The sequence below is a fragment of the Thunnus albacares genome, chromosome 10 (genome assembly GCF_914725855.1).
Source record: "Thunnus albacares chromosome 10, fThuAlb1.1, whole genome shotgun sequence".
NCBI classification, from domain to species: domain Eukaryota; kingdom Metazoa; phylum Chordata; class Actinopteri; order Scombriformes; family Scombridae; genus Thunnus; species Thunnus albacares.
Window position 1 is genome coordinate 12,690,496 of NC_058115.1, and position 27,990 is coordinate 12,718,485.

General features: G+C 39.2%; 1 protein-coding gene across 4 annotated transcripts in view; it reads right to left on the reverse strand.

The window, feature by feature from the left end:
• Positions 1–16,215: 16,215 nt before the first annotated feature.
• The window catches only part of LOC122990438 (glutamate receptor 3), a 90,368-nt gene continuing 78,593 nt past the window's right edge, over positions 16,216–27,990 (reverse strand). Inside the window, exons 13-16 of one of the 4 annotated variants that reach the window (XM_044363801.1) lie at positions 25,638–25,885; positions 21,691–21,805; positions 19,990–20,237; positions 16,216–18,016 (exon numbers count right to left, since the gene is read on the reverse strand). In XM_044363801.1, coding sequence (XP_044219736.1) covers positions 19,992–20,237; positions 21,691–21,805; positions 25,638–25,885 — 609 coding nt within the window. In that variant the 3' untranslated portion in view covers positions 16,216–18,016; positions 19,990–19,991. Of the gene's footprint in view, positions 18,017–19,989; positions 20,238–20,260; positions 21,806–24,737; positions 24,853–25,637; positions 25,886–27,990 lie in introns of those variants that run through there. The other 3 variants (XM_044363800.1, XM_044363804.1, XM_044363802.1) reach the window with 3 other exon arrangements.

Here is a 27,990-nt window from a genome sequence, read left to right on the forward strand (position 1 = left end):
TTACTTAATTTGAAAAGTAAATAGTAGTTATGGTAGAAAGTACAATATTTCCCTCTGAAAATTGGTGCAGTAAAAGTAAAGTATAGAGTAGTCAAGTAAACCTCTATATTATTCTCAAGGGCCTATATACCCATGGTTACTGAACCCACACAGGTGTTTTCATTTTACCTGATTAGACTCCTTCTCAGGACTTTGTAGGTTAGCGCACTTCAGTGATATCTCTCTGAGCCAATTATTAGTTTTGTTGCACCCATTTGGTTTGATGAAGTTACACCATTTTTGGTTCTTAAAGTTTGGTGACCTTTTGATTCCAGCACACATTAGTTCTACCCAAATACAACCTGAGCAGAGATCTTATCAATCAGAGTAAGTGGAAACACCTGTGTGGGTGTCAGGTGTTTAAGTACTTGACTAAATGTACGTAGCTACTTTTCATCATCTGTGAGGCAGCCATTTTGTGACTTGAAGCTGCCCTAATCAATGTTTTTTATGTTAACCATGGTTCAAATGATTTAGTGTAATGTGACTGCGGTCCCTTGTAGTGACAAGCCCAGACACCTGACTTTACTGTTCAACTAGCCTCTACTAGCTTTTTTAGCATCTTTCAGGTCAGTGTTTTGGTTTTACATCATGCATCTTTACTGTATTTGTTCAGTCTTACCTGATCTTAATCAACCTCATGCTCATCAACCAACTGTCCCACATCAAATGGCACACAGACAAAGGTAGCAGCTAGCTTGTGAATACAGTGGATGAGCTGCTAAAGAGCCAAATATTTCCCCCAAGGAGTAGGTGGAGACCAAAAAAGAGATAAAAGGAGAGTGAATACTGGGCCCACCATGAGGCCAAGTGACAGAGACGTGACTCCAAACCAATGCTAATTTTGCTCCGTGTCTGCTGGATGTGTAAATAAGCAACTGTCTGCTAACACGATCACCATAACAACTTTTGAAGGCGATAATATGTCAGTGTTATGTTTACAGCTTGCGGTGCTGTCCCCAAGCGGTCAGAAAATCTATTTGTATTTGACTCTAGTGTCAACTCTCAAGTCGACAGCTGCGGTGAGAGTGTACACTTGTTTGTATCTGTCCATTCTCTGTGGATGAATAAACAAGCAGACTCAGGTGGACAGATATATAAGCCACTGACAGATTACTTAACACACTGACTGCAGCAACTGACAGCTCACTCCCAGCTCAGGATGAATGATGGAGGGAGGCTTTCCTAACATCTTTGAGAAAGTTCTGCCTCACTGGTAGTGCTCCCTCTATCCAAAGAGAAGCCTGTATTGCTCCTTTTGGCTATTAGCAGATTAGCAGCAACACTTAGAAGAGGACAAACCAATCTTGAGCCTTTGATGTCCGTTTGCATAGCAACACTCTCACCTCTCGCCACAGACTCCTATTTTCCCTCCTGTCCATTTATCCCCTCCCACTCTCACTTTGCTCTCTAACTTTCTTCTCTCCGCACTCTCTCATCCCCCTCTGCTGAGCCAGATCTCTTCCATATTCCTTTTGCTCAAGTCTAGAGGCTGAGACAGACTTATTTAACAAGCGCCTGGCAGGCAGGGTGGTGGATGTGGCAGCTGTGGAAAAGAGGGTTGATGTGGCCCTCTCTACCACAGGAGAGTGAATCCCTGGGAGGGAGTCTCCAGATGGGCTCAGTTTGAAGCAGTTCACCCCTGGATCCCCTAGATGAACCCCATACGGGATAACACTGCATATCTGAATACTAAATGCAGATTCAGTGTAATTAATTACCTGACTGCATTTAGGTCTTTATTTACATACTGCACCTGATACTTTTTATAATGTCCTCTTAAGAATTCAGTACTGAAACTACATTCACTATCTACTCTACTCTAAACTGCATGGCACACAGATCCCATAAAGTACGAGTCTGTTTTTCTATATTAATGCACACAAGAAACTGACCTCTGTCACCATGCATTCACAATGTGTGACAGATGCTTTGATGTATTCCTGCTTCAATGCTCCTCTCTCCTCTGACTTGTACAGGCTGCTGGTATTCTCCCTGCGTGCCTCTGTGCTGACACTGCTTTCCTCTGCATCCCATTGATTCAGGAGCCCTGAGTGATAGATGGGTTTAATAAAGCAAGGTGCAGTCCCCCCAAATAAATGAGCAAACGCAGGATTTATTACCAACATCTGCATTTTAAGGGGAGTAAACAGGGCCTAAGCTGGGAAACACAGTTTCATGATACTCCCACAATCCAAAGTCTGGGCCAAACACATATGAGCACACACACACACACACACACACACACACACACAGCCATGCACATAGACAAGTCAGACACTGACATGCCTATTACATATACACATCAATGCACACACTTCCAATCACTGCCTTTTTTTCCAGTCCCCTGTCTTTCATTCTCTCTGTCACTTAATTCTCACATATTTTGCCATTCATCTTTCTCCTTCAATAAAAGAAGACCTTGGCTTGCTGAAGATCTTTTTGGCATCTCCCTTCTTCTCAGTTACTCACGCTCTTCAGTCTTTTTTTTTTTCTTTTGTCTTTCCACTTTTATTCTGACAGACATTCCCTCCTTTTGAAGCAGCAGAACGGTTTCTCTTTGAACCAAAGTGCTCATCACTGGTTTGTCATCATATATAATAGTCTTTTTTTGTCAAAAACAGCAGCACATTTTATTTGCCCTCTCCTTTTTTGCCATGGCACTGCTACAGTCTGCTTAGTGGTGGTGATTTATCCACACGCGGTGCCAATGGAGCTAAATCTCTACTCCCCTTGGCACTGAAACAGTAGTGTGCATGGTTTAATTTCAGCTCTGAAAGACTGTCGTGCTGCAGTGATAACACGGGCCTGTTTGCCAGTGATTGGACTAATTAATAGGCTCACAGATGATCCGCGGCTGTCTTACCCAGTCACAGTGGAGGAGGGCGAAAAAGGAGAGAGAAAAAAAGGAGAGGGCAAAAGTAAAGTAGCTTGACCTGTGAACTTCAGAGCCCCTAAACGCTAGGCTCACTCATTAACTTTCACGCGCACACACGTACATACAAAAAAGGAGACAAAAGCTATAAAACGCCAGAAAACTGCACTCACAAATTACTGCAATTTTTCCAAGCATGTTTGTTTATTAATGACAGCATTTTGACAACTCAGTCGATAATTACAAACACTTTTTAGCAGCTCTTCCACAGGGCTTACATACGCTTACACACATTGCTTGCAAATCTGATATCCGGAAAGGTTTACGCAGGACCATGTCCCTCCCTCTCTCCCCATCTCTGTCTCACTGCAGATGACCCACTAAAGCTTTACACAATGAGTGCTACTCTGATAGCAATCCCTCTGTGTAATTACTTACTGAGCTGTGACTAAATGAAAGAAATGGTGTGTTTACCGCACATGCATTAGTCAACTATATGGTTCACAATGGGGGTGGAGTGGGATGGAGTGCTATTCGTGCACAGACTTGACGTAGACCTCGATGAATAGCTATAGTACCCATTTAGGCAATTTGTACCCAAGTCTTAAGTATGGAATCTGGAAGCCTAAATGGTATGTATATGCACACACTTTGTAACATTTTACAAACTCAATATACTTGTGCTTGTTTGTCACAAGTGTTATACACATGCTCTCTGTCTGTTCTCATATGTGAAACTCTGTGCATCAAGTGCTTAATAATATCGAAATGTATTCGCTTCAAAGAATCACTATTTAGACAAAGCCAGCAGTGGAGTGACCCTGTTTTAATAGAGGGCGCCATACTGCCATACTTTGAGAGATTCTCAAATGTGTGGTGCAGAGTACTTCACACTCATTTGATATGCCAGTTTTTCCAGTGTGAAGGCACAGCATGGGAGCAATGTGCAACATTTCAAGTACAGATGTATTCAATTTAACCAGCTCGCTTGTGAGACAGATGTGTATCTCTGCAGTGGTTGGTGATAGTAGCAAATTTTGCGTGGGTGTTGGGGGGATTGTTAGTTTTGTGGCAGGACTGTGCTCACCTGACATACTGCGCTATTTTAAGGAGGTCCTGGCCCATATCTCTGCATGTAGAGCCGCTGGACTACTAATGAAGCTGATTGCATAAATGATTACTGACATGACTGCCTCTTAGTGCTATCTATGTTGCAGAGACCTATCAATGTTTTAAATGCAGTCGTCTTCATCATGTCACATCCAAAAACCTTTTCTATTCACAACTTCCATGAATATCTGTATAAAACTGAAGCATTTCATGTTTTGAGTGGGTGGGTCACAACATTGTTTGAGAAGGCCAAAAATGTGATATTGAAAGTGGGTGCTGCACACTTCGGTCCAGTTAAGGTGTGGTTTTTAATAGCTCCTTTCAGACAATCACCTTGCTACGTAAATGTGATGGCAATTTAACATGTTGGTCTCATGTCTGATTTTTGAATGTAACATTTCTATAACACTTCCAATATGGCACAAGTCTGTACTGAATGCTGTCACATTAATGTTGTCAAAGTTGTTGAGCACATTAGACCAGAACATTCATCCGTGTGCCTTCTCTAGCTCCCACATATATATTCAACAGCACAATTAGCAAGTAGCCATCAAACAAGTCTTCTTTTCTGTTCCAGTTTTTCATTAGTCATCTGCTAATGTTTCTCAGGCATCTTTGCATGTTGTCTTGCAAATGAAAAAACATATTTTGAGTAGCAATAACATTAGGAGAAAATGTCCTCCCAATCACAGAGCATGCTCCCTCTCGTCCGCCATGTTGCAGCAAACAAACCCTGGTTTTATACATTATATGTAACTTCCTGTGTTGTGTTATCTCTGTCTCTCTTGAAAGATGCCAAATATCACCCAAGTCTTGTGGCTCCTTCTGTAACCTGTCATGTCTGAATGAAGCCATACAGAACATTTATGTAAAGGTCACCTAATATGACAAAAAGCCATCACTTCAGCAGATTGCCAGCAATGTAACAAACATTGTAACTTATCAGAGATAATGAAAGGGGAGGAAATATTGCACACACACTGAGAAAATGGATGGGTTGTTATTAAAATTTGTTGCCAGATTTTATATGACTCAGACATCACAGTTTGTAATCATTTTGATTTTGTCACATTAGCATCTTCATTCCCTATCTAAAAGCAAACAAATACATTTTCAAACAGGCTTACATGTCTTTCTTTTTTACCTCTAACTCTCTGAAGGTCTCAGTCTGTTTCCTGGGATCACAGATCACATGTGTGACAAGACCACTGATGAGTTAATGTGCTTCTGTCCTAACCAGCCAAGCCTAAAACAGTTCCAAAGCACCATCAGGTAAGGAAGAGTACACTCAGCCCCGACCCAACACTAAGCTCTCCCTATGAGGTGAACAGTGTGCGATGCTGCCTTAACTACATAACATTGCTCCTCTGCATGGACCTCGGGGGTCAAAATCATTGTGTGTTTCCTGGGCTGCTGGTTCAGAATGGCTTGGGAGAGTCCAAGAGCACAGCAGCGTGTTAGCAAGCTCTTGGAGCACGGCTGTAAATGATTCATACTGAACAGGCAGGCACGATCATGCTAGTGCTGATTTTTAAAGCAGCAGCTTGAATGATGTCCTCTAACTCAAGGTCTGGGGTCCCTGAGCGGATATTACGCCTCAGGTTAGTCCTATTAATGAGGAGGAAGTGATTGCCCCCCTCTCTATAATGCTGTTTCACATATGTTTCAGGATACTTTTGATGAAATGTGGCATCAGAGGGCCATTAGTCCATGCATGCTCAAGTCACTGCAAAGCTGATGGTAATCTGCTCTGGGACAATCTGTGCTGGCACCATTCCCCCAGTGGGAATGTGTCAATCTGCAGGCAGTGAAATGAACACCTCTCATACTTTACAGTCCTGTCTTTCTCCCTTGTCTGGGGGCTCATTCTCTCATCTTCCCCTAATCTCAATCTCCCTCTCTCTTTTTCTTTTTTTTCTTCCTCCTTTCCCTCCCTGTGCTTGTATTTTACCTCAGTCAATCCCCAAGAAGATGAAGAGGCAGGATAAGGTCGCGGCATCTGTAAAGGCTCTCATTGGGGCTTAATGAATACCATTAATTCAATCGAGGGACCAGTTGGGATGGCCGCGGCCTTTGTCCAGTCATGATTAAGAGATGCTATCAGTTATCAATCGTAATGAGCTTTTGTGGCCGTGGGAGACGGGCGCCGGCTGGTGAAATAATAACATCTTGGTCTGATGATAGCGGGTAAGGCCAGACACCTATCTCATCCCGCCCTAATGATATGATGGCATTTGTGTGGGAGGTAGTATGGGCATACCGTATCTCATAGCATAGACACATCAGCACTGTGATGCCTTTTATATTGAGATAGGGATTGTGATATTTCATTTGACAGTGATTCTTTTTGATATCATCTGTGAGTTCATTTCCTTATAGCTGCACTAGTTAATATTTTTTTTATCACACTACTTGCATGTGAAAGGTGTTGCTTGTTGTGACAAAATCGCACGACTCTGCAGTTCTCCTCAGCTCTACTACAACTGCAGCTCAATTTTTGGTTTTACGCCCTGAAACATCTGTTTTGGTTCACTCTCATTTGTCTCATCATTGTTATTTTCAGACGCAGCAGGCAGTTTTCAGTAAAAAAGCTCTAAACCTTTACACTAGCTGCCTATTACCAAACAGCTGACAAAGTCAGCAGTTAGCTGGGTTGCTAACTTTGTTGCTCGCTAAAAGAGAACACTGAACTTTCATTCGATGCTGAAGGGCAGAAACACAACTCCAAATGAATGCTAATGTTGCTACATATCTGCTGGATGTGTAAGTGTTTGAAGTAGATCTAGAACCGGACTGAATTTGGTTGAGAAGTGTTTTTTTTGTTACATGTAACTGTTTTTCCAACAGCATAAGTGTATTTTGGTATAAAGCATATCCTAACTACATGTTGAAATACAGCATTAGTCATTTAAATGCAATTATGCAACCGACTTCTCAATTAAATGTAACGCAGCTCTAACATTGATGTCTAAATATCTTTTTACCTGCAAATCACCAAATCTATATGTTTCTAATGATTATTCCTGTTCTTGTCCACAAGCACTCATTGAGAATGCAGCATCTGTATGGTCTTTGCCCTCCAGATTTAAATAATTCACACAAAGCACAGTCTCCATTCAGTTTTTATGAGCCCCCAGTGGCAGTTTCAAGGCAGTTTCAGCCTGTTTATATCACAATCTTCCTTATGTGCCCTCATCCCAGCCTTTCTTAATTTCACATTTGGTTACAGCCTGTGAAGCCTATAACCTCTGTGTTCTCTTCTGCTTTTTAATAACAAGCTCCACAACTATTATAAGGGTTCTGTAGCCTTTACAAAGAACTACTGTCTTTGTTAACATTCAACAGCACTATAATTCATGGCACAGGTTTTTTAAGTGCACATATGACTTTTATGATAAACCCAAGGGCAAATTCATGGATGGCTTAGAAGCCTACCAACAAACAAAAACAAACAACCTATCATCCAGAGGCACCAACAGCTATGGGAAGAGCCTATCGTACAGGACGGCTAAGCAAAGCCGCACCAGGCCTGGAGTGATGCACTATTCTCATCTCTCTCATAACGTTATTAAAAGTTTGTGCCTGGAGGCCATAAAGGTTTAGCAGAGGATTATTATTTCAAGCTCCCTGCAAAATAAATCAATCCTTTATCAAAGTCCGCAGTCCCTATGAACTGCGTAATCAAATTGAACAGTGTTCTAGGCTAGTATCCTGTTACTGTTCTATTAAATTGAGCTATTGCTGAGGGAGATGGCTCAAATATAGCCTTCCACATAAGACATGGGTGTTATGTGCAGACAATTGAAAAATCCCATAAATTTGGCGCTGTTAAACATTTTTCCTAAAGGATTCTGTCTTTGAAGTTTTTTTTCCCCCTGTCTTCATTACCTTCTGAGTGCAGAAAATGTTTTGTGTTAAGGAAAAAGATTGCAACACTCAGCCCACAGTACAGTTAAATCCAGCTAAATCCTTATTTCTCCTTACACTCCTAACTTTGCATGGGGTAACCAAGAATGCCTCTCTGACATTTAGATGGAATATATTGGCCAAACCTATATTGTTATATCACATATTCCTGTAATGCAATTTCTGGGCAACAATATCTCTCCCACTGCTCCTGCTCTCTCTCTCTCTCTCTGGCTGGTATGCCTGTCCTCGCCTTGCGATTGGACAAGGCCTTCTTGCAGGTTCGCGCTTCCATTCAGCCAGTCCCTGTTGAATAACGCCCGTCAAGCGGTGGAGCAGATGAAGTGTTTTTGCTGTTATGGCCAATGAAGGAAATGACAGTGGATTTGAAAATATGCTGATGATGCCACTTGAAACAGCAATTCCTCAGAATTTAGAAGAGGCAGTGTTTCCATCACAGTCCCCCTGGCTCCTTCTCAAGGTTTCCCATGATGTTGGCAGGGATTTCACCTTGGAGATGATGTGAAACGATGTTGTCCATGGCAATGGATACAATGTGTGTTTGAGACCACATTACAGCAGTGTTTTTCAAACAATACTGAATACTTTGAGTTTTTTTTTTTGTTTGTTTCAGTCAGTGCTCGACACAACATGGGAATACATAAACACTGTGAACATTTTATAGAACAACAACAACATCAACTGTACAGACTAAAACAATTCTGACGCTGAGAGGAAACCAAGTCATGCACAGTTCCTGGCAAATACTGTTACACTTACCTTATTGCTGTTTGAGCTACAAAACTATAAAGCTTTTATTTAGGGTTAAGAGCAACTTAACACCATCCACTTACTAATATTGTCAGAATAAAACAGTACCTCATTGATTTTCCATACAGTACCTCATTGATTTTCCATACAGTACCTCATTGATTTTCCATTCACAACCAAAGGCATTTTAGCATTAAGCAACATCAACATTCATGCAGAAGCTTGAATATCTTATTAAAAGACCACTGGCATCCTTACTATGCCAATATGTTTGCAGAATGGTAACAAATCATGTGCCGCCTCATCTGAAATACATTTTAGAAACACATATGTGGAAATTCTTTGGAATAGGTTATTTTTTATGTTAATGTTTTCAGTGTGATTCATTACTTTGTATGCAAAACACGTAGCACGGATGGCATTTGCTCTTTATATCTCATCCACTGTAACCTGGTGTGTGTCATTAAAAGGTAGTGTAGAAAACCATATTAAAGTGAAGCTTTGATTGAACTTTTGATATTTCTCAAAGGTGTTTTTGAGGTACATCCACAGCACATACAGTACCTGGATGAAAAGAATGAGCTGCTCTGCTTTTAGAGCTCTAATTAGGTTCCAGAGGCGCGTCTGTGACAGGAACATCACTTCCTGCTCAAAGACCTGGACTTTGTCACTCATCTACTGTAAAGACACTTTTTCCCCCTAACACATCCTGTCTGATTGCCTCATGCTGTTTTTGTTTTTTTTTACTATCTCACATTCAGAGTGTACGTCTTATTTATTTGTGCAAGGGCTGTAAGATGTTGTCAAATTTAAAAAGCACTACCATTATCTTGTAACTGCTGTCAATTATGAATAGAAACATCAAACAGCCACAGTATTAACACATCCTTCCCTCTACCTCTCACACTCATTCACAGACACATAAACACACTCTGTTTTTGTCTTCTGATGCTTCAGTGAGTGAAAATTACTTCTCTGACTCTGCTCATCCTTGTTATTCAAGTAATGTCTTGGCCTGTACCTTGTTCGCTATTTGTTGCAGGAGTTGTACTGGAAGCCTGGTATTTCAAAACAATGATGCCACTTCATGCATCATCAGGTACTGACAGAGCCTTTTCCTTTTTGATACACTGAGCTTGTAATGGACTGGCACCAGAGTCTATATTCACTTTAACACAGGATGGGTGTTAGTCCCATTGGAAATGTGCTTTAATGTACTTTAATCTACTTTTATGGTAATGTTTATAAGGTTCTCTTAACTAATTAAAGGGGACATATTATGCACATTTCCAGATCTATTTTTTTACTATTACTACCTTTTTTTAAAATCTGGGGCTCTACTGGAATATCTTTGCATGATTTACAGTTCAAAAAAACTACTTATTTATCTTATACTGACTCTTTTATCTTGTAGTGAATGGCTGGTTTTGCTCCTGTTTCTGTTCTGATTGGCCAGCTTTCGGAAGCAGCCCCTCTACAGACATCTGCCGGCTTCTGAGGCTACGTAAACAAACCATGAAACAAACTATAGTGGTAGGATTTCACTACTTTTTCTCGTTCTTTACTCCAAATGTCAACTTCTCAAATAGACTACATCTGAACATGTTTGAGCTGGAATCCTAACCCTAATCTTTGCAACTTTGACCATGTTTAACATAGATATCTGGTAACAGTATATAAATAAAAGAAAATCACAAAAAACATAATATATCCTCTTTAAATCTGCAATAACTGATTTTTTGGCCACCAGGGGGCAGCAGAAACAAACTGTGAATGCCACACTGACATATTGTATCATCACCTTTTATGTTGATATGGTGAACATGTTAGAAAACAGTTGCTTATTTACACATCCAGAGGTTATGGAGCAACAGTTACTTATCCTTTAACATTAATTTAGTCGTGATTGTGTCTCCCAACAAATATTAGTCCAATATTCACTTTTTGGTCTCCATAACTGCAGAGGGAAATATCTGGCTCTTTAGCAGCTAAATGCTCCACTATGTTCACCAGCTAGATGCTAACTGTGTCTGTTGACTGATGCTGAGCAGGAAATGTACAGTGGGTTTTTAAAGCATTTTTGCTGAAAATTGGCCCATGGCCCAGATCTGTCTTAGATATTATTGCATATGACTCACGGATGAGTCAACAAATTACATAGTGGCCTTTGTATGGACTGATCTGTTTATGAGAACTCATCAGTCCCCACAGTAAAAATCCATGCCCCCTACAGGGCAAACTGTGATTTTAAAAATGCTGCAGTTGAGCAACAACATGCAGTACATCTTACCCTGAACTTTCATCAAAAGCCAATCAGTGGTTTCTAGAGGGACCGACCACAGCTGACTCATATTCCCTTTTGTTATTGTGTGGAGCAATTATAACATCATAGAAAAATTGTTATGATGTTTGGATTACACATTAGACTCAAAAAGACCAAGCTGAAGACCAGCGACCAGCGCAACTCAAACAAACAGCAACCAAAGCAATTACCTCTTCTGAGAAATAAAACAACTTGCTGGACAGTGGCAACTGATGACTGATGACTGATGATCATTTTACTTCATAAATGCAGACAAATATATTTGAGTCCACATTCAATATGATATGTCTGCAGTCAGCTGTAAGCCAAATCTATTATAAATGCCTGCTACTCTGAGCTATAATGAAGAAATGCAATGTCCAGATGTGAATTCACACTGAGCTACTTGTCAGTTCTAATGGGGCGTATTAATGAAGCACTGCAGGACTTCAACCCCTGCTACTTTTTGTTCATTTCTTCTTGATCCAACACTGCAAGTCCCTTCCGTACCATCTGCTGTCCTTCACATGTGTAGCAAAAGTACAAAACTACATACATGAACAGTCAAAGATGGCATAAATCAGTATCTTGTGCAGAACACTTGGCTGGGACCTAGCGGGACTTCCTTTTACCTGCACAGCAACAGAATTCATCAAAGCATGGATTCAGCAAGATGCTAGAAAGGCTCCACAGGGATATACTGTAAGCCCATGCTTACTGGAGCTGTCATGCAGTACTTGCAGATTTTTCATCGATGTTGTGAACATCTTGTTCCATAGGGTGCTGAATTGAGTTGAAATCTGGGGACCATTAGATCAGATTTAAATAAAAATTAAACTTAATCCGTTGTAACTGTTGTATCCTAACAAATTCATATATTTGAACAGCTGCAGGCATGTACTTTTCAACCATGAGTCCATTTAGATGTTTTGGTGGTGTATTTTGCATTTATGAGCAGTATATAAGCAATTGATAAATGGTTTATAACACGCAATGATGTAGGTATAAGCAGATATGTAGACATTTTATCTTAACTGTATTATAATTGTATTTCTTAATGAAGTATTTATTTATTTATAAACACTTCTTAACTCTCCATGACAACTGAGCAAACTCTGTCTGCTGATGAAGGCCATAAGATGTGGATGAAAGCTCTGGAAGAAACTTAATAAGTGGACCCTGAGTTAGGAGTATTTCTCATGAAACTCATGTTTCAAGAATGAACCCTTAAGCTACACATGAATAGTTTTAAACCGGCATGTGAATGATTTGTACCTGTGGATAATGTTAATAAATGTTTATAATGTGTAATTAGAGATGTCTTGATCAAGGATTTTGGCCCTTTAATATTGGGTACCTACTTACAGTACCCGTCAACAATTTGGACACACTTTCTCATTCAAGGGAATGGGAAGGTGTGTCCAAACTTTTGACGGGTACTGTATGTACTTATATGTTGATTAAATATGGATTAGGGTTGAAATAAAAGATGTCCAAATGTACTTGGTCTGCAATACTGCAGGTCCTTGTTCAAAATTATAAAGTTTATATATTATTATAAAGTTTATATAATATTATATATTATATATATTTTATTATACATTTGATATGAAAGAATGTGTCCCCTGAAATTGACATGACAAGATTGGTTAGATTGTTTTACTGGAGAAGACTCCTTACTCTGTGGAAATTGTTTGTTATAAACCATTTATTAAGTGTTAATTTACTGCTTACAAATGCTATGTGATAAAGTGAAGTGCAACCAGTGTTTCTTTTATTTCTGAGGATAAAGATAAGTGGCAAAATATAGATGTTATGATGACTGAGGACAGCTGCAATGGCTTTTAATCAGAGAACAATATCAAATTATTACTTTTTATTTTCTGGCCCTCAAAATCATCTAATAAACTCAGCATATTGCAGCACTAATACTGAGAGAAATCATTGCTGTAGAGGAAGAGAAGTCAATTTCTCCACAGAGCCTCAGCAATTAATAATGTAATGCAGCTGCGAGATATTTTGTGTTTTGAGCAAGGGGTTCAACATCTTCTATAAAACCTTCCCTGAGCACAACTTTCCATTTTTTTTGGATTGAAATGAAAGAAATGTAGGAAAATTATGACCTGAGGTATCACAGAGGCAGGTTAAGGGAGAGTGAATACAACACTGACGATATGTTATGGAACCGGAGTAGTTGAAAGTGGAGTTTTTCTTTAATCTGCTGTTACATTCCTGAACCCGGAGAGTGCTTACTCTGACTTCTACTGTTACTCACTTACATTTAGACTGCCTGTCAGCCTAAGCGACCTTTGCCATTCTCACCTGACCTCTCAATTAGAGCTGTTTTTGTCATTAGAGCTGCAGTTGACTGTATGTGTTTTATGTATAGCTGCATTCATTTTATATTAACTCTAGACCCTGAGTCTGTTGTGCAAAAAAAAAAAAAAAATCTCACGAGGGCAGCTGTCTCTGAGAGGCTAAAACTGGCACATCTATCGGCAGGGATCACACTGTGTTCAAAGTCACATCATGCATCTTGCCCCTTCAGGTTAAGTCAAACCGTAACAGGATCTTCTCTTGCTATCTGACATGGTATCCATGAGTCACACCAGCATTACTCATCGTCTGGAGAGGTGAAGTTTTACATAAATGAGAGACATGGCTGCAAAACATGGTAAATCTTTTATGTAACTGTTGATGTTCTTGTTCAAGTTTAAAGAACAAGTTGTGGGCCAGAGTTCATGTAAATTGTCATCTCTTATTCAGTACAGAATGCTAATGGTGTTTCTGTGCTAATATTTGTTTTGTATTTTCATATCTCATTCTTTAAACTTTGCCCCAGAGGCTTCACATATGATCTCCATGTGTCTTCTCGCTACATCTTTATTGTCTTTGTAGTCATTAAAATGTGCTTTAAAGAGCTGAAAGAGCAGCAAGCCAGAAATTGGAAATGTTCAAAAAAGCAAATAATGAAAGTATGAAAAACAGCGCATAGAACAAATCACAGCGGGGCTGCAATTCACGATTATTTTCATTATCAATTAATCTGCAGATGATTCTCAATCAGTTTGTCAATGTCAGTGTGCTTGTATTAATTTCTTAGAGCTCATGATGATGTCTTCAAATGTCTTGTTTTGTCTGAGCAGCAGTCTCAAATCCAAAAATATTCAGTTTTTCTATCATGTACGATATATCATGTATGATATATATGTGTGTGCCTCAAATCCTCACATATGAGCAGCTGCAACCAGCAAATGTTTGTCATTTTTACTTAAAAAATGGTTAAAATGATTAATGATGATTATCAAAATACTTGCAGTGTGTAATTTTCTGTCAATTCAGTGATTGATTAATCTACTAATCGTTGCAGCTCTAACTGTAAGAAACTTATGTCAAAAGTCAATGCATAAAAATGCTCTGTTTATCATACATTTGAGCTGGGTTTTTTTGAATAGCACCCAAGTGTTTGGGAAGCTGATCAATGTCACCTGAACTTAAATGTCAAGTGCAGTTTTGAATTGCCTGGACAATCTTTTTCAGGTGCACTTGAAGATAGCTGAAGAGTTAAAGTGTAGAAAGGAGGGAAATGGAACAACTGAGGTAGAATCTGATTTATTCATCGTGTCCTTGGAGAGAGAGATAGGGTGAAAGACTGCAGTACGCTGCAAAGTGAGGGAGCTAGTGAACCAGAAAGCTTTTTTTTTTTTTTTTTCTGTGGCGGTAATCAAAGTAACCTGCCCATGACACGTCCTCGTTCAGCCTTTAGAGTTTTTCCTCTCGCCTCTTTTCTTTCTCACGCACCCTCTCTTTCTCTTCTTTTTCCACCACGCACACACATATACAACCATCCTTCCCTTAGTGGTAGAGCCAATGTTAGATCAGATTAACTTTCACAGCCACAGGCCCGAAGAGGCAGCGAGCACGAGAAGCCAGCCTAGTCTTGCAGTTGCACACATGCAAGAAGTGTGCAGCGACACATACGCAGTGGGGGATGATTAGTTGTCCTCTGGTGGAAGGAAATGTACTCTCCTGGTCTCGTGATTAGATTAACAACAGTCCCTTTCCCCATGTCACTCTCTGAATGAAAGGCCTCACCCTAATTGCTTGTTGCCTCTTGTTTTTCCTCCTATTCTTGCAGGACAAAAGCTGCCACTGTGCTGCCCTCTTTGATAGGTGAGTAAACCTATTCCACAGAATAGTCTCATGAGCATCATATACTGCAGTGCAGTGCCATCCTCGCGCATCACTCCCCCACGTTGTCTTGTTCCTGTTTGAAAGCAGTCCAGGCATAACAATGAAAAAAAAAAAGAGAGGCACTGAAGCAAAGGAAGAACAAAAAGCAATATCCTTTCATGCTTTGTCAGAAATGGGTTGTTTGGATTGTACAGTAGCATTTCTACAGCCTGAGTCTGTTCCACAGGACTGGTGCAGTGAATAAATCCTGAATCATAGTGTCTGCATCCAGAAATGTAAGAAAAAAAAAAGCAAAAATGTTGGTCTTTTGCCATGTTTGTTGGATTTGTTATTTGAGCTGTGGCAGGCTGGATCTCTGGAAGAAGGAATTAATTTTTACCACACAATGCAGACCCAGAGACCAGTAAAATGACACAGACAGTCTGGGCAATCTATTGTGTTGATTTACTATACAGTATATGTGAGAATTTACACTGTGGGGATAAGCAGGGTTTAAATGATTAACCGTCCCTTTGCTTTATTTATTTAAGTAAATCCTGATGAAAACGCCTTCCCTAAAATATAGCTTTCATAGCTGGAAACTTGTGCTGGAATTATAAGCTATACAGCGTCCGTGTGCAGTATGCTTTGTAAGCAGTTGGTGGTTATAATAATACATTATTGATCGTGTCACAAAGCATCTTATAAAGACAGAGTGAGAGAGAAAGATCACATGCCAGATGAAGCTGTCAATGGAGCCCTCAATCAGTGGATGCAAGGCAGGAGAGCCAGAGTGAGGCAGATGGTGCTTTCTATTGATCCAAAACATGCACACCACACTTCCACTGACTAACGGCTCAATATTGGACCGTTACAGGAAAAACTCCTCTCTTTGTGTATATGTCTGCAAGGGGCTGGTCAGGCCACTGGCACTCCATCGGCAACACACTGGAGTCAAAATATGCAGCATGTTTAACTGGAGCTGAGATGTGCTCCGATAATCCCTTGCAAGCCATAAAAATTATCCACAGACACAGGACACTTTCTGTACATTTTATTTACAAAATGTATTAAAATTCTCTGTACAGCGCCTCACTAATGAGGTTCAGCAAATTATGCATGCATCTCTTGCTCTTTTGTACCCACTACTACGCCTGGTGATTTTATTTTTGCAGAAGGTGAGGCCTACAAAAAAGAAAAGGTGAAACTGACTTACAAAAAAATAACCAGGGCTGGATTTCTAACGTTAACCTAAGGTCAGTTTGTGAGTAGCAGAGCTCGTCAAGCATCACTGATTTCACATGCAATTTCTTAGAAAAGAATCAAGAAAAAAAGGGAAACCAATCTTTCATCATGTAATATAAATAATTCTGATTTATCTAAATTTACACATCTTTCTCAAGTCATTGTTTTTCTTCACATTATCAGTTTCATTTTTTTTTTATATAAAACTATCTGCCCATGGTTTCAGGTGATTAGATAATTATCTTCCTAAATCCTATGGAATCACAGTCTTTTTGAAAGAAAAGAAATTATTACAGCAATATGGAAATGTGCTAAGCTTCAGGACTCTCCCTGGTATAACCTTGTATAAATCTATTTTCCGTTGTATTCATATATTTTTCATTTTCATTTACTAAGTATAGTCACCAAACACTGTAATGCTCATTAAAGGAAATCAAATTAAAAGCAAACCACAGATCATTGTAAAATGTGCAATTGTTAAAGAAAACGGTAAGGTAATCCAAAATACTACAGTTTAAAAGCCATTACTGTTATCCTTTAATTGGATTGCAGTTAATCTACAATTGAATTACCCTTTTTGTTTGGTTTTACTTTCATGTACAGAAGACTTGAATGACTCTGGACTTCAGGGAAAGACTGTTTGGAGCGACAAACCTCTGTGAGTTAGTGCTCCTAACTGATATTTTACAAACTGTAAATCACAAACAGATTTCATAATCAAGCATGAACACTTTGCTTTACACACTCTTTGTCATACAAAACACACTCTTGGCAGTATTGGAAGTGCGAATTATGACCTGGTTCCGTAGTACGTAGAAGCCAAACCAGATCATCTTCTTATCTTCATGAGTCCCATCAAACGTTCAGAAGACAATGGCAGCAGCACCAGAGTTTAGAGTACAAACAACACACTCATAATTGTTTTTTGGGCTAAATGGCATTTCCACTCCAATGAGATCAATCTGTCTTTTAAAACAAGAACAAGGTCACTATGAGTGACTTACAGCAGTATAAAAGCTATTGTCTAATAACCAGTGTCTTACAGTGCACTGAAGAGATCTAATAAACTTATTTTAACACATATAACCAGTGAAAATCTGGCAGCAGAAGGATGAAGAGTAATCTGATCATATTGATTACAAGAAACCAATTAGACCCTTGTCATATAAGATCCGTCTTCTGTCTGGCACTTCAAAATGTGCTTAGGGTTGCAAATGATGGCTTTAGTTCTCTCATTCATTGTAACACGTCAAACGTATTATATACTATAAATATATGTATACATATATATATACATATATATATATGTATACATATATATTATCACTGCACCAGTCTTCTGTTTTGTATGAGTTTCAAGCAAAAAGCAATATCATTGTGAGTGAGTTGCATTGATTGGACTCGGAGTTCCATAAGGCACTAAGGGGAGGGAACCACGTCGGTTCTTCCCATGACCAGTCCAGTCGTGTCGTCATTGCAGATTATCATGCCGTGTCCGCCCGAGAGGATTTGGCTCTAAGCTCAATCCCTGTGATCCTGTCCTTTCATATATGTTTAGTCACAGTTGTAAGGGACAATGGAAATGTTTCCTAAACCTGTGTCAACATACAGAGCAAAAGCAAACATGGCAAGAGTTGAGATTTATATGATTGTCAGGAAAACCTACATCTGCATATGACTCATGTTGGGTAAATACGGACCCCTCAAAGTCCTGAAAGATTATATGTGTGTACAAGACAATATATTACACGCAGAAGTTATTATCTTGTTCGCACAAGTTATTATCTTGTGCGAATTAGATCTGTTGTGCCCACAAGATGGGGATAACTTGTGCAAACAAGATAGATCAAATATCTTGTGCATAAGAGATAATACACTGTGTGCACAAGATAATATCTTGTTAACTTGTGCACGCAATATATTAAGTAAATGACATCTTGTGCACGCAGGATAAAATATGTTATGTTTTGGGACTTTGGGGGATCTGTACGTAAATATCTGTGACGAATTAAACATTTCAACTAAAAATTCAAGAATAAATCAGTAAAAGTACATAAGTTGAAACAAACAAGGTGTTTTTTTTCTCAAACTGTCTTTTAAGCCCCTGAAAACTTGGTGCAATATCTTATGGTTTTTTTCATTAACATCAAACATTCATGATTAAACAAGTAACAAAAAGTTAAATTTAAGAAAATAACATCTTGAAGTATTCCTTGTTAGGAATTTAACACTCAAAAACATCATCTGGACAGTGGGTGTGGATGGATCAAATTTGTAATAAGTATGAAGCTGATTGAGAAAATATGTTTTCAGATTTAAATTCTGCTGTACATACAGCTGTATTTCTGTAAACAGACATGTTGCACATTTAACAAGACACAATAGAACACACATCCAATCAAACACAAGACTATTTATTTATTTAACAATGTTCTGAACAGTATATACTCCCCTCTGGCTAGTGCAATGCTTCAGAATTGCTGTAGTTATTTTACTGTTAGTGGTATCAGAGTAAGTGAGCTTTCAGAGGAACTTCTTATGAAATTTCTGCAGAAGAAATAGTCCCTGTTCACAGTGTATTCTGTGGATTATTCAGAGGAATGGGGAGTCCAGTTTTCAAAGCTGCACTTACAAATATTTTAAATTAACGATGTGTTGAATAACTATGTGTGAAAGTGATCGCTCATAGTGACAGTCCCACAGAGAATTATCACCCATGTCAGATCTTCCCCTCAGCTTTACAGAATGTGTTAGTGTCATTAAATTTATTGTTTTGGATTTCCAGCCCCTAACTTTACTGTTTTGGTTGAGTCTCACAGCTGTCGTCAATGTTTCCAGCTGAAGCAGGCAGCTGTCTTCAGGGGAAAAAAACCTCTGATAAACTATACGCTGCCTACCCAGCATCAAAGAAAGATCAAGTCGACGACTAGCCAGTGCATATTGGACTGACATTTGTCGAGCCAGAAAATTACTCCAAATGAATGCAATGTTGCTCTGTGTCTGCTGGATGTTTAATTAGGAACTGCCACATTCACCATATCAGCTTTATAAGGTGATAATATGTCAATGTTGTGTGTACAGGTTCTTCCTCTGCACCCAAGTGGCAAAAAATCAATACATGCTGCTTTAAATGTCATTTTTAATGACGTGAGCACCACAAATGAATTTTTTGTTGTAATTTTGAAGAATTTACCCTTTAAAAGGTAATATTACAACCACAGGATATTGTAGTAACATACTAAACTCTTATACAAATAACTGCATTTTTATAAAACAGCACAAAACAAGAGTCTTTTAATATCTGGTAACATCTGGTTTTAGCCTTCATACAGCCTGAGGCACTATCCATGAAGCTATACGTTACAAGGTGCAAAAAAGTATCTCAGAGTTTTGTATTTTAGCAGGCATGTGTGTTCCGTTGTGTCCAACATGACAGCCAAACAATTTCACAAACAGCAGCCTCACACAAACACATACAAATGAATAATTTACTCTGACTGATATGACAGGAAGCTAAATGATTCATCTCTCGCAGCACTCGGGGGGGCAGTAAGGAGAGGCGACGTACCTCTAGATCTTAACGCTCTCGGTTCCGTATACGTTGTAGCCTTCTCTGTATGTGGCAAAGTTCTGGGTGTTGGTCGGGGGAGCCGGCTTAAAATTCTGGGCATTCTTGGCCAATTTCAGCCGTTTGGTTTCTTGTCGTGATTTATAACAGAACTCTATCAGAGCCACCATCATGGCCAGCCCCAGCCCTCCAACCAGAATATAGAAGACACCAGCCACATTGCTTAGGCTGAGAGCACTTGTCTTGTCCTGGGGGAAAGTGAACAACATAGTTAAGAGTTTTGCAGTGGAGCAAGGGCAGCAGAATAAAATGCAGCCTGTATCCTTCAAACTGAGCCTCACATAGCCTCGACTGCTTTAGTAAATCATCATACTCTATGTTACTGGTGCTACTGATAGCAGATTATGGATACTAACAGCTACAAGCAACAAAATTGAAGATATAATGAGGTCGCTATGGTTAGCTCATATATAATTTCGACTGAACTGATTTTCCTATGGTTGTCACAAAGTTAAGAGGAACTTCAGACTGCCATAGTCAAACCATTCTCCACTAAGGAGAAAGAAGCCAACTCTTAAATGCGCTATCTGTTGGTGAATGTAGAGCTTTCCCTTCCTTACACTACATGTATGTAAAATGGCTTCTGCTCTTGACCATGTTAGGAAGCTGGTCAGTATCGCATAGGTCGACAGCTCTGTAAATCCCTGTCTTTTCAATCCTCTAAGCGACATGTACGTATAACTCTCATGGCAACATTGTCATACAGTACAGTCAAATTCATAGTAGATGAAGGATATCTCCATTAAAGTTAAAAAAAAACACTAGAGATCAAACCATTTTGCTGCTGCTTACCTACCAAACATATTCATTAAAAATTTGTTCATTAGAGTTTTACTATTTGCAGTTTAACCCTATGAGCATGGACATGTGTTAACGCTATCTGATGATCCAAACCTATAATCTGAGGCCTTGGCTGTATCTCAGAGGGTTAAATAGTGGGTTTATTACATTCCTCAACTTCTTGTAATGTGCAAACAGAGCCTCTAACCTCAACTCCGAGCAGCCGCAAGATTTAGAGGACACCCTACGGCACTCACGCTGCTTAGAGAAGTTGAATTTGACTAACTCATCACAATGAGAGGCTTTGCTTGTGCATCACACCACAGGAGGCCAAAGAATCTAATAGACACATCTCTATGCAAACTAGTAACAACACAAATAAATCAAATTTTCATTAACAGTTTGGTAAATAGGAACAGCAGCATAATGGTCAAAGTATCATGAATGTCAAGAGTGAAAATGAGCAAAAATAGCATTTATCAACAACTGGTAACTGCTGTGATTCAATTGAAATTGTGTATCTTGAAGGCACTTTAACAATTTCCCCACAGCATTATCATTACAGTTCTTACAAAAAAAAGAGAGTTATTGAGTATTGCATAAAAAAGTGTCTAATTTCTATTGCATAAAAGAAAAAAATGGATTTGGGGAAGCAGTGCCTTGTATTAAAGCCACATATACACTGTATTACAGTTTGTGGCAGGACAAAAACTAAAACACTAAAAAAAGAAAAAAAAGAAAAATTATGTGTAGCAAATGAACAAAATGTATACTATAGATGTTAGAGAAGTCTTGTCTTGCATATGAACAGTACGTCAAAATGCAATTTGGAATCAGTACAAAAGACCTGCAGCGACTGACCTTACTTCCAGAGTCCTTGGTTCCACATTCACCCTTATCGTACCACCATTTGTTTTTCAGCTTGTCTAAGATGCCTTGTTCACTGAGTTTCAATACTGCAAGGTTTACAGGAGTTCTTCACGTGGGAAATAACATAAATAACATTATATTATGTTATTTTATGTTATTCAACTTTAAACTACTACATACTTTACAAAGCGATAAAGCAGGGCTCCTGGCTATGTCAACATCACAGAGAGCAGGCATTCTACCTATTACCTTTATAACCCCTATTCTAAAGCCAGGACCTACCCATATCGCTTTGAGTAATCGGCAGACGCTGTTAGCAGGGCGACAAGCAGGTACTGAAAGTACGATCTGCAGGTCTATGAATATCAAAAAGCACTGGGGTACATTGGTTTGGGGGGCAGGTCATGAATTAAAAGGGGTTTCTGAACAGCATTTAACAAGTTCAGTCCAACAGGAGCTTTGTCTTAACAAACAAAATAGAACTTTTGCTTTTTTTTTTATTTCATAGACACTACCTTCACATACATTGTATCAACTAAATCCTGTGATGGCCAATATTACTGTCAATAGCATGTCGGCAATCAATTCTGCAGGTTCTACAACCAATTTCATATCCAAGCAACTATGCCCAAAAGTGAAAGCTTAATTAATTCTTACATATTTTATCCCAACATATCGCTAAGGAAACCTTATCTCAAAAATACGCCAGATTAGTGTCAGATGAGTGTGTCCCAACCAAACTGCACAGAGCTGCAGGACAAAGCTCAGAACTATCAGTGGAATAATGCCTCTTATATGTGCCTGTAGCTGCATAATGTATAACCCTGCTGTTTCTTGCTGTTTGACATCTGTAGCAATCATAACATGATGTTATATTGTACTGTATGTCAACATAAAAAATATTTTATTGAACTAAATTACTATAGGAAACAAAAAACAATTGTACATTGGAATAAAGATCACATTTTGTAGTCATAAACTAACCCTGGATCATTTACGGTTCAGGTCAATCTCGCTGGAAAGCAAATTGGAAGCAAAGAAAAATAGTCCATCGATAAATAGTGACCCGACTACTCCCTGGGAACAATGTCTCCCAAGGGGATCCATGCAATGCATAATGCACTGAGAGAAGATTACACCACTGTATATCCCTCATAGCCAATCTTGAGAAACGGATTGTGAAGACCGGACCATTGTCTTGGCTCAGAGAGACATTGATTAACAATGCAATTACACTGTAACATGCTCTGTGTCTGAAACTCAATCTAGGCTGCACTGTGTTGTGCCGGAGGGCAAGAAAGTGTTAACTGTGTGTGAGTGGGTGTGCATGCAGCTGTGTGTATGGTTATATGCATCTCCTGATGTCTGTTGGAGCATGGAACTGTGAACGGGACGGGGCCAAGTGATGTGCTGTTTGGAACAGAGCGCTCCAGGCCGCTTTTTTCCGCCTAATCGGGCCTTTCCACTGAGTCCTGGAGAGCCAAAACAAGCCAGGAAACAGGCAGACAGTACATACCTGTGCATCATAAAAGATCAATGACGGCACAAGAGACAGGTGCTTTCAAATGGCTCCTGAACACGCTCTCAGTAGCACAGGGAGGCTTCCTGAGCTCAGTCACTACATGACATAGCAATGTTAGCAGTGCAAACATTTAAAAGGGTGACTTTTGAACATTTAAAAAATATATATAAATCCTCTCTACAAATGAACCACAGTCATTTAGGAAGACATGCTTGTGGTGATACTATTTTAAATGTGATTTTCTGCTGTGTAGCTGTTCATTGTGGTCCAGGCCAATCCATGACAAATGACAGTAAGAGTGTAATGACACAATCTACAGTCCACAGGACACTGCGGCTTGTAGTCTAGCCAATTACCTGACCTGCTATCACATGTGTGATGACAGCATCATTTGTCATTAAATTGACCTGCATTGTAAAGAACATAATGCTGCTGGCTTGTATGTAATTTACTTCAGGGCACATAATCTACTGTAAGTAGCATACTTAATTGTCATAGTTGGGTGGGGTTTCACACTTTGCACCATTAGCTTACATAATGGAAAAATCATTTGTCATCTAACCACAAAAGAAGAGGGAGAGATCTGATGGTTAAAAGGGTCACAGCTGGGTTATAAATGAATTGGGGTAGGAACTGCATGGAGTGAAATCAAACCACAGGTAGATTATCAGATGACCCATTAAAGAGAAATCACAAGTCTATTGTTTAATTAGAATTCTCACGTTTTCCTGCAATGCTTAGTCCCCTCAAGACGCCGCTGTTCCCCTTGCTTTCCTGTCGGCCTCCGCTGAGCAGCCATTTTGAGGCTTTTGCCATTAAGAAGAATTTATCATGTTGGCTTTAGAGCTCACAGGTTCTGGGCCAGTGTCATGGATGTGAAGCAGCTGTATGATCAATTACTGCAAAGCCGTCTTTTACAGGATAAGAGAGCTTCAGCTTTGTGAGGGAAAGCTGGAGATTTTGTCTTTTTTGATGCAAAATAATCTAATATTCACTGGCAAAGGAAAAGATATCTTCTCGTTGATTGACATGCCTGCAAATTCATTAAATGCTCCATCTCAAACTATTAAAGCTACCTAAACAAAGTCCTGACATATGAGACCAGGTGATCTGCCCTACAGATGTGAAAGGATGATTAAACAAAGCTCAACCTTTCACAACTGTAGGGCAGCACGTTCACCTCGTAGTCTCATTTTATTAAGAATTTCCAGTAACTACAACATTGTCATACAGAAAGAAAACTCCTACCTTAAATCTTATTTTCACTATATTTAAGTCTCTGTATACTACAATCTCAATAACTGCCACATTGTAATGTTAGCTAAGCAAGGGCTCCTTAGTTTGATCTGAGCTGTTAAACAGTCTGGTCAGACTATCAGTTAATTTGGTAATCTGCCGTAGGGCAGCAGCAGGTTGATTGGAGTGGACAGTTGGTTTGGTTATGGTTGGGTTGTTGTAACAGCCTTGCCGATTACTCTGCACTATGGTACCCGATTGTGGTGACATCGAGGCTGACCTTGGAGTCACCTCCCCCGCTGCCGCACTCTCCCTTGTCGTACCACCATTTGTTTTTCAATTTGTCCAAGAGGCCTTGCTCATTCAGTTTTAAAACTGCCAGGTTAACAGCATTTCTTGAAACGATAAAACATAACTTGTAAGAAAATGCACAGGTCCGTGAGAAATCTAATGCAAAGTAATAATCGTATTAAGCATCATAATGATAGGTAATGGTAGTGAGACTACCACTGTCAATGCAGGGGCTTATGCACAGAATACTATCTGTTAATCAGAATGGTCTAGGAAAGGACAAATTGTTTAAGAATTTAAGGAATATGGAGAGATAAGAAAGGCTCATATAAGGTAAAGACAGTGTTAAATCTTGGAAAAGGTGGCATGAAGGGTTACGTAGTTTAGAACTGAAGTGTGCGGGATGGGGACACTTGTCATTGAGAAGAAAAGTAACAACAACAAACATCATGCAATTAACATTCGTCACAAGTGACAGCGCAGCTTTTAAAGGCTAAATTGAAAAACCATTGAACTGTTAAATTAAAAGTGACAACACAACAGTCAGGTAGGACAGCACACGGGACAGAAGGAGAGATTGAAGGAGAGAGAAAAGCAACAGTAAGAGAGACATAAATATGAAATGATTGTTAGCTTTAGCCTTATTATCTGGATTTGATTCCTCTACTGTAAAGTAACAACTCTTAACACATATATAAAAATCTTTAAAAAGACATTATTATCATTATTTAACTTTTGTATCCAAGTGCATTGAGGCATACTACCGTTACCGCCGTGTCCACAAAAAAGAAAACAAGAAGAGGAAGAGAAGAGAATGACAACAGGGGGACATCAGGGTAGGTGGAATACTATAACAACATGGATGATATTGTTATATTATTCCACCCACCTTAATGCTGAGCCTTTGGGCGTCGCCACACCGTAGCCTTTCGAGTCGAGGTTCCCGCCCACTTTCATGGTGTCGCACGGCTTCCGCTGCTCGATATACTCGTTCATGGTGGACTCGAGGAGAAAGGCGAACTTGCCCTTTGACTTTCGTACCCGGGCTACGCCATCGGGTGTGGTCTTAACAAACACTGAGGGCTCAGCAGATTTCATGTATGACCACATCTTCTCATACACTGCTATTTTGGATCGCTGTGCAGGGAGGAAAAAGAGAGGAGAAGTAGTTTAGAAACCCCAAAATCATAAGCGTTTAATGGATTTTGTAAGATTTTTTTGTGCTTAATGATCACTTGATTTAAACTGGCATCATGAAGTATTTATAGACATCTTTTAATATGGCTGTGTGATATCTTTAAATACTTCCAGAAAATATAGCTGGCGGACCTTTAAAGATCATGAGGTACAAAAATGTACAAAATCCATTTCTCTTCATCAGCATAAATGTACTATTTAAACATTATCTTGCCGCTTGAGGCTCAAATTCACTGAGTGTGAAGGAGGATCACACATTACCTGTACAGTAAGTGCACAATGGGTTGTAGCAGAAAATCTGACATACATATATATATATATATATATATATATATATATATATATATATATATATATATATATATATATATATATATATATATATATATATATTAGTGATTTGTTGACCTGTTCACACAAAAATATCCTCAATAATTAAACTTTTGTGACAGTGAATTGCGGGTTATGATCATTTATATGAAAAAAGCAAAAGTTGTGGATCAATATGCTGAAAATTCAGCTGAGTGAATTTGAGCCATGGTTTATAGACTCAGTTTAACTTATAGAAGTTATTACAGACATTCATTTCAACAACACTGCCACTGATGTTACATCCAAACTGTGACTCAGAGGCAATGTGCATAAGAAGCAAGAGAAGTGTACAAGAAAGCGGGTTACACAGATACAAGGCAACTCATCACAAAGTGACACAGATGAGCATTTTCCCAGTGCCTTGGGTCAGGCTTAGCGAGCCTGTAAAATCTGGGGGAGTTGAGCGCTATCTATAATAAGCATCAATTAAATTATTCAATGCCGCTGGATTTATTTTGGCATAGGCATTTCACACTTTGAACAGATCCTGGTCCAAGCAGTGATGAGCCAGTTCCCGAGTGGCACTGTGTGTACTGCAGACTAGATCCCACATAAATAAAAAAAATACTTTCTTTCAGTAAAGGCCAGAGAGAAACTGCTGGAGTTGGATAATTTTCAAGAACTGGCTGAATAAAAACACCCACTACTAACCAAAGGCTTTGAGGATGGAAGATGGACAAACTGTTGATACACCAACATCGGTCAGAGATACTTCCTAGTTAGTTAAGTATCTTAACTCAGACGGTCACAAGTCATTAGGTTACCAATGACATGATTAATAATCATCAGTAATAATCAACAAATAATCAACATTTCTGATAATCAAATTATCCTTTAAGTCATATATCAAAAAGTCTACAGCCATGCTAGTGGCTCTGAGAGGCTGTACTTAGGCACAGTGGTGCTTTGAGCTAAATGCCAAAATATTAGGATTCATCATCTGGGAACCATGACTGTACAAAACTGTATGCCAATCCATCCAGTTGATGTTGAGGGATTTATCCTCCATGGGGACCATGAATGTGTGTTCAAAATTCCAAGGAAACCCATTTCACAGTTGTTGAAATATTTCAGTCTAGACCAAAGTGGTGGACTGACCAACAGGCTGAGAAGGCCATGACTAAAGCCACGCTGCTAGCATGGCTGAAAACTGACCTGATGATGGTTCTTTTTAGCCATGCTACCGCTGTGTCCAGCTTCAATATAAGTATTTTTTATACCATTGTTAAATTTATATCTTCGGATTTTTGGACTGCTAGTTATACAAAACAAGCAGCTTGATGTCAACTTGGCCTCAGGAAACTTGTGATATTCATTTTTCACAACTTTCTGACATTTTACAGACTTAACATGTGACTGAAAAAACAAACCACAAGGTAATCAATAATGGTAATAATTGTTAGTCGCAGCCCTGTATTGTAAACCTCATCTACTGAAGTTGAAAATAAAGTACACTTAAATAACTGTCCATGCATACTGAGCTCTATGTCCACACATACGGATCAGTACACAGACTCATCAGTATACTGAATTGGTAAAAGCCCCTTTAACAAGAGCATATCCATCTCTAATGCATCTCTATTAATAAACAAAAGCATTAACCTTGACCTAATGGAAGTGCTTTACTGGCTTTATGTAATCACATTCAGTTTGTTTGTAGGCATCTGTCATGG